This window comes from Anser brachyrhynchus (assembly GCF_964034855.1).
Source record: "Anser brachyrhynchus genome assembly, chromosome: W".
Classification (NCBI taxonomy): domain Eukaryota; kingdom Metazoa; phylum Chordata; class Aves; order Anseriformes; family Anatidae; genus Anser; species Anser brachyrhynchus.
In genome coordinates, this window is record NC_137704.1 from 14,919,569 (window position 1) to 14,926,729 (window position 7,161).

Here is a 7,161-nt window from a genome sequence, read left to right on the forward strand (position 1 = left end):
CATTTGGTCCGGGGCAATCCTAAGCACGAATCCAGGCTGGGCGGAGAATGGATGGAGAGCAGCTCTGAGGAGAAGGGCCTGGGGGCGTTGGTTGATGAGAAGCTCGTCAACCGGAGCCGGCAATGCAATGGACGCTTGCAGCCCGGAAAGCCACCCGTATCCTGGGCCGCATCAAAAGGAGGGCGGCCGGCAAGTCGAGGGAGGTGATTCTCCCTCTCTGCTGCTGTGCTCTTGTGAGGCCCCACCTAGAGTAAGTACTGTGTTCAGCTCTGGGGCCCCCAGCACAAGAAGGACGGGGACGTACTAGAACGCGTCCAGAGGAGGGCCACGAAGATGACCAGGGGGCTGGGGCACCTCTCCCAGGAAGGCAGGCTGAGGGAGTTGGGGTGGTTCAGCCTGGAGAGAGAAGAGAAGGCTCCGGGGAGACCTTGGAGGGGCCTTCCAGTACCCAAAGGGGGGGCCCTACAGGAAAGCTGGGGAGGGACTCTTTGTCAGGGAGAGGAGCGATAGGGCAAGGAGTAATGGTTTTAAACTCAAAGAGGGTAGACTTAGACTGGATAGTTGGAAGAGATTCTTTCCTGAGAGGGGGGTGAGGCACTGGAACGGGTTGCCAGGAGAAGTGGCGGATGCCCCGTCCCTGGAAGTGTTTAAGGCCAGGTTGGATGGGGCTTTGAGCAACGTGGTCTAGTGGAAGGTGTCCCTGCCCAGGGCGGGGGGGTTGGAATTAGGTGATCTTTAAGTAAGGTCCCTGCCAAGCCAAGCCATGCTATGATTCTATGATCGGAGCAACCGTTCTGTGGAGCTCGTTTCCCAGCCGTGCAGGGCCCGGCTTCCCTCCGCGGAGCCGCCCAGCCCGTTTTCGGGCGCCCACTTCCTCCCTCCCGGTCGGATCCCTCCGCGCCCCGAGGGCACGCGACCTCCCTGAGCGCCGATAAGCACCGGGTCGACGGGAGCGGAGCCGCCGAGAGGGCGGGGACAAGGGAAGAGGGCAGGCGAGGCAGCCAATCGAGGCGCGGGAGCGGTCGGCGGCGATCTGTCGGCCCAATGAGCGCCGCGGAGGGCCGGGCCGAGTGCGGGAAGGGAGGGGGCGTTGTACCGAGCGGGCGCCGTCATGGCCGACGGGATCGTTAGGGCGCAGGCCGCCTGGCCCGGCGGCGGCGCTGCCGCTGCAGCCGCTTTCGGAGAGGTCGCCTGCAAGGGCAAGGAGGTCCCCGCCAACGTTCTCCGTGAGGATGAGCGGTCGTGGGCGAGGAGGTAGCCGCGGCGTCGTCGTGCGAGTCTTCTCTTTCCTTCCTTCCCTCGGCCGCTCGCAGGCCCTCTGAAACGAGGGCCCGTCGCGGGTCCCGGGAGTGCGGCAGGGCGGGTGGTGGCCTTGCTGCGGGAGGGAGGGAGGGAGGGAGGGACGGACGGACGGACGGGCGGACGGTCGGTCGGTCGGTCGGGGTCTCTCCGGCTCGTGGCGCTCTCTACTGCAGCGCCTCTAAAACCCCGCGCTTCTTCGGTGCGCGTCCCGCCTGCCCCCGGGGTGCCACGGCGCGTACTGGGTCGCCGGCGCAGTCGGTCTCCTTGGGGGTTCGGACTGCCTGCGTATAGGCAGCGAGCATCGCAGTAGTGACCGTAATCAGTCATTTCTGCGTAGCAGAAACGCAGGTCTTGATGCGCCTCGTGACAGCGTTCTAGAGACGCCCCGGCTCGGCCGTGCTAGGCTTTGGTTATGGCACCACCCCCACCGCGCACGCGAGCGCACGCTCTCTCCAAAGTGGCTTGTGAAAGGGAAGAATTGCAGCTTTTCCTAGCTTTCTTAAACATCTAGAAGCCAGTCAATCCCGCAGGCTGCTGGTCCTCACTTGAGGCGGGGGGGGAACTTAGAACTGCTTTTGGAGTGTAGTTGGCTATAGCGAATGGTCTTGAATTTGCTTAGCTCGCTGTACCGAAGGCCTGTTTCACAGTTGAGCGATGTTATAGGGGGGAGAAGTGTGAGGAAGGCTCGTAATTCTCGATTGTCGCGCAGTGAAAGGCGATGGTGAGTAAGAAGTGCAAAGCATCTGTGGAATCGAGTCTTATCGGCGCTGTTTCAGTCGCATCTAAAATAAATAAAACTGCCGGAAGTCGCTAATCTGAAGTACTCGGCTGTCTCGTTGCCCCCGTCACCTTGCGTGCTGGATCCTGCTTCTGGTGCCGTATGCAGTTTCGGTCTGCTGGTGATTTGGGGAGTTCCCTCGCAATTAGTTGCGAGTCGATGGTTTCCTACAGATCGGTGGTATTCGTGTTTCGCAGGTGATACCTTGGCCTCGGTCTGGAGGTGTCTGACGTAGAGCCGGCCGTAACGGGCTAACTTGGAATGTTCTTTCCCCTGAGTACGTGGCGTTATCGAGGACGGAGAGTTTATACAGCCTCAGCCGGATTACTCCGGGTTCTTTGAAGATGCCTTCCTACCTCTGGCCGAGGCAATATTTGGACATAACTGAAGGACAGTTAGCAATTGTTTGCCGCTTGTGTGTTTTGCGTGTAGAAGGTAGAGAACTTTGCCTATTCAAAGATCGCTTAAGAAGAATCGCTGTTTTGTCGTGCGCGTTTGGGGTACCTGATAATCTGCTTCGGTAGGACGAGTTCGGTGGGGCATAGTGATTTGCTTAAGCTGTTGCCTTTCTCTGAAGCTGACTGCGTTGTAACTGTTTACTCTTCCTCCAGCGCCTTGCGTTCCGTGATAGTTCGCCTCAGGCTCCAGTGTTTTTTCCTAGTCCTTCCTGAGAAGGCAGTTGTCCGGTTATGTGAAGCAGAAGATTCTGGCGGACCCGTGAGTACTGTGGGAGCTTTCTTTTCGCTAGGCTGGCTGTACCTGTAACTAGTTTGTAACTTCCTAGACTCTTTCCCGTCCCCTCTTTTCCTCTGGATGTTGCGGAGGGGCGCACAGTAGGCTATTTTGGGTTTTCCGATGCTGTAGTCTTTTGCCTCTAGCTTGTAATGGAGTTGAGCTTTTTGACTAAGAGCGGCGATATAAAGCGATGCTGGTCTCCGGCTACGCGCTTGTAGTGCAAAAAGCAGTGTTGTTCCGAAGTACGGTCTGATGCCCGTTTTCACGGTTTCCAGACAGCGGCGGTGGTACTTTGACTATGCAGAAGAGGGCTTGGGGTTTGGGCAGGTCAGAGGCGAGGAAAGGGAAAGCTGGTTGAGCGGCGCTGGGTGTTTGTTTCGCTGTTAGCTATGCAAGTCAAGTTCCAAGGCTTTGTGAGGCCACGCAAAAGAAAAGGCACCGTGAAGCTTTTATTTTCCGCCAGAGCGGCTTACGTTGCCCGAAGCTATGACGGGGGCTTTAACCCCCGAGACAAATTTAGCTTCTGTGACTGTTTTGTAGTCTGTTCCTGTCTAGAGGGTAATTCAAAGAGCAGCGGTTGAATCGTGAAGGATTAGCTAACCGTGTTCTGTGGATGGTTCTCCGCTCGCGTTCGTTCTGTGCGTCGTGGCACGTTATGTTAGGTAACGTTATTTCCTTTTTCCAGCTTCTTGGGCGTGTAATGGTTGTTGGCAAGAAGTGTGCTGCTAACCTGGACCTGACCAATGGATTCCGGATGGCTGTGAATGCCCACCCTCGGGCCCTTCGGGCTGTCGTGTACATCTACGTATTCTGGGTGGCGGTCAGTTGGGCCGGCCTCCTGGCTAAGGTTTTTGCACCGCAGGCGTCACTGCACGCGTACGGGTCGCCGCCGAGTAGGTTTCATATGTTGCCCGTCAATCTAGCCCCTGTTGATGTATGATTTTTTTTTTTTTTTTTTTTCCTGGACGGCTGTCTATGGAGGGTAATAAAGAGCTTTGAGCAGCACTTGCACAATAAAGATGGAGCATGGGGATATGACCTCTGTCTTGTGTGTCTTGCCGATGGAAATAGTTCTGCAAGTTAAAAGAATGTTTCGGTCTGTTGACAGTGTCGTGTAGATGGTGGTTTGCCCAGTCATTTGAAACGCGAAGATAGAAGCGCTCGGCGGTCCTGTGGGTCTCCATCTCCCTAAGACGATCTAGGATGTGCTGTGTGTTTGAGGCCTTGCTATCTTCCCCCTGCTCCCAAATAAAAGGGCGTGCTTTTATTGCGAAACAGCCGCATCGAGGACTGGCAGATGTAGAACCAGAGAAGAATAAGGTTGGAAGAAAGCTTCCAGGCATCGTCTGTTGTCTGCCCCTGTCCCGAGGAGGCAGAATAAACTCTACCCGGTGTGATTTCTGACAGGTGCTTGTCAGCCTGTTCTTGACTACCGTAGGAGTTTTGCTACCGCTTTCTTTTCAGTCGTGGGTTTCGCAACTTCGAGAAGTAATTTCTCCCACAGACGCTTTTCGAAGCGTAGAAGGCTCTGGGATGCTTGAGTCGGCTTCTGAACGTTCAAGACTCGGCTGCCGTTCCCTTTATTTTTTTGTATGTATTTTTAGAGTCTTCTTTTTTCCTAAACGAAGTCCGTTGTTCAGGAACTAGAAGAAGGATTAGCTAAAGGCACCATAAGGCGTTTAAATGCGATCACCTCTCGTGCTTTGTTAGACCTCTGGCTTTGCTGTGCTCCTTGTTTAATTGCGGTTACGTTCAAGGCTTACTGGAGCGTGGGAGCGTTAAAATGCTATTAAATATTTTTAGTGTTTGAAACTTGCTAATGAAATGATTTTTGTGACTCCGTTCCTCACAAAGAAACTCGATTCCTTAGCAGGAGGAATGATCTTTGTTACTGGATCTGTTTGCGGGGTTAACGATTGCAGCTGTGAATGACTAAAGTCTTTTGAAGAAGCTGAATGATAAAAACCAAACCGAAACAAGAAACAGCCCTTGTTCTACTCGAAGTAATATAGAATTTGCCGTTTGCGGGGTCAGATGAAAATAGTTGTGGAAGTCAACTACTTGGGGGGGGGGAGGGGAGGGGAGGGGAGGGGTGGGTGGAGGTGGAGATGCTGTTGCCCTTTCAGGGAAAGCTTCTTAAATTGGCACTTGATCAACTGTTCTGTTTCTGTATTTGTCCTTGGTCTCTTTCATTGGTCTGTTTTGTTGACGTAGAAGAGCCGATGGAACTGCTCAAAGAAACCTGTGCAAATGGACCTTGAGTAAGTATTTACGTGTTCAACTGTTCCCCAGTCGGTCTAGCTAATGCTATCAGCGCTTGTAGTCTTTCACAAAAGGTGTTTAATTCCTGAGAAAGTAGAGGAGGAAGATGATTGGTAATCTCTTTGCTTAATAGGCTCTGTTAGACAACCGTAGAAGGCGAAGAAATTTGCCCCCGAGGCACCAATTTGACCCTTCCTTTAGCCTGTACGCTTTCAAAGAGCATATCATAGAACCATAGAATGGCCTGGGTTGAAAAGCACCTTAAAGATCATCTAGTTTCAACCCCCCTGCTCTGGGCAGCGTTGCCAACCACTAGAGCAGGCTGCCCAGAGCCGCGTCCAGCCTGGCCTTGAATGCCTCCAGGGATGGGGCATCCAGAACCTCTCTGGGCAACCCGTTCCAGTGCCTCACCTCCCTCTGAGTGAAAAACTTTCTCCTAATATCTAAGCTAAATCTCCCGTCTTAGTTTAAAACCATTCCCCCTTGTCCTATCGCTATCAACACGTGTATTTTTACTCCTGTATATACACATTCGTAGGGGTTGGAAGGGACCTCAAGAGATCGTCGGGTCCAACCCCCCTGCCAGAGCAGGTTCCCTAGAGCAGGCTGCCCAGGTAGGCGTCCAGACGGGCCTTGAATATCTCCGGAGAAGGAGACTCCACAACCTCCCCGGGCAGCCTGTTCCAGCGCTCCGTCACCCTCACCGTGAAGAAGTTCTTTCGCATGTTGGTGCGGAACTTCCTGTGCTCCAGTTTTTGGCCGTTGCCCCTTGTCCTATCCCCACAAACCACTGAAAAGAGGGTGGCCAAGTCCCACTGTCTCCCACACTTAAGATATTTGTAATCATTGATAAGATCCCCTCTCAGTCTTCTCTTCTCAAGGCTGAACAGGCCCAGGTCTCTCAGTCTTTGCTCATAGGGGAGATGCTCCAGGCCCCGTATCATCTTTGTTGCCCTCCGCTGGACTCTTTCCAGGAGATCCCTGTCTCTCTTTTTGTACTGGGGAGCCCAGAACCGGACACGGTACTCCAGGCGAGGCCTGCCCAAGGCAGAGTAGAGGGGGAGGATCACCTCCCTTGACCTGCTGGCCACGCTCCTTTTAACGCACGCCAGGATCCCATTGGCCTTCTTGGCCACCAGGGCACGCCGCTGGCTCATGGTCAACCTGTCGTCCACCAGGACCCCCGGGTCCTTCTCCGCAGCGCTCCTCTCCAGCAGGTCATCCCCCAGCCTGTACTGATACACGCGGTTGTTCCTTCCCAGGTGCAGGACTCTACGCTTGCTCTTGTTAAACTTCATTTGGCTTCTTCCTGCCCAGCTCTCCAGCCCGCCCAGGTCTCGCTGAATGGCAGCACAGCCTTCTGGCGTGTCGGCCACTCCTCCCAGCTTTGTATCATCGGCGTACTTGCTGAGGGTGGACACTATTCCCTCGTCAAGGTCGGCGATGAAGATGTTGAACAAGACCGGACCCAGCACCGACCCCTGGGGAACACCGCTAGTCACAGGGCTGCAGCCGGACTCTGCGCCGCCGATCACCACCCTCTGAGCTCGGCCGGTCAGCCAGGTCTCAACCCACCTTACCGTCCACTCGTCTATCCCACGCTTTCTCAGCTTTGCTAGCAGGACGTCGTGGGAGACAGTATCGGAAGCCTTGCTAAAGTCAAGGTAGATGACATCCACTGCTCTCCCTCCATCAACGCAGCTGGTGATGCCATCATAGAAGGCAACGAGGTCGGTCGAGCACGATTTCCCCTTGGTGAATCCATGCTGACTACTCCTCATAACCTCCTTCTCTTCCAATGGCTTGGAGATGGCATCCAGAACAAGCTGTTCCAACACCTTTCCAGGGACGGAGGTGAGACTGACCTTTCCAAGAGCTCCACATCCTTCTTGTGCTGGGGGCCCCAGGCCTGCACGCAGTATTCCAGGTGGGGTCTCCCAAGAGCAGGGTAGAGGGGGATAATCACCTCCCTCTCCCTGCTGGCCACCCCTTTGTTAATGCAGCCCAGGACACAGTTGGCCTTCCGGGCTGCAAGCGCGCGCTGCTGGCTCGTGTCCAGCTTCTCGTCCATCAGGACCCCCAAG

General features: G+C 54.8%; 1 protein-coding gene across 3 annotated transcripts; it reads left to right on the forward strand.

Annotated features, from left to right (window-relative positions):
- Window positions 1–1,072: 1,072 nt before the first annotated feature.
- LOC308184828 (adenosine 5'-monophosphoramidase HINT1-like) lies at window positions 1,073–6,787 on the forward strand. Of its 3 annotated transcripts, none has more exons than XM_080572406.1 (4): window positions 1,079–1,254; window positions 2,692–2,797; window positions 3,501–3,708; window positions 3,924–4,627. In XM_080572406.1, the coding sequence occupies exons 1-4, from the start codon at window positions 1,112–1,114 to the stop codon at window positions 3,968–3,970; spliced, it is 504 nt and encodes a 167-aa protein (XP_080428532.1). In that variant the 5' UTR covers window positions 1,079–1,111; the 3' UTR covers window positions 3,971–4,627. The 3 variants fall into 3 exon arrangements, 2 of the variants coding, with proteins under 2 accessions (XP_080428532.1, XP_080428533.1); XM_080572407.1 differs by lacking the exons at window positions 3,501–3,708; window positions 3,924–4,627 and adding exons at window positions 5,030–5,076; window positions 6,340–6,787 and having other exon boundaries at window positions 1,081–1,254; XR_013942933.1 differs by lacking the exons at window positions 2,692–2,797; window positions 3,501–3,708 and having other exon boundaries at window positions 1,073–1,254.
- The last annotated feature ends 374 nt before the right edge of the window (window positions 6,788–7,161 follow it).

Excerpts from the sequence above, each read along its gene's own strand:
- LOC308184828 (XM_080572406.1), top strand. The coding sequence starts at position 1,112 with ATGGCCGACGGGATCGTTAGGGCGCAGGCCGCCTGGCCCGGCGGCGGC. Across the intron at positions 1,255-2,691 it reads GAGCGGTCGTGGGCGAGGAG|CGCCTTGCGTTCCGTGATAG; the intron begins GTAGCCGCGGCG and ends CTCTTCCTCCAG. Across the intron at positions 3,709-3,923 it reads CGCGTACGGGTCGCCGCCGA|TGTCGTGTAGATGGTGGTTT; the intron begins GTAGGTTTCATA and ends GTCTGTTGACAG.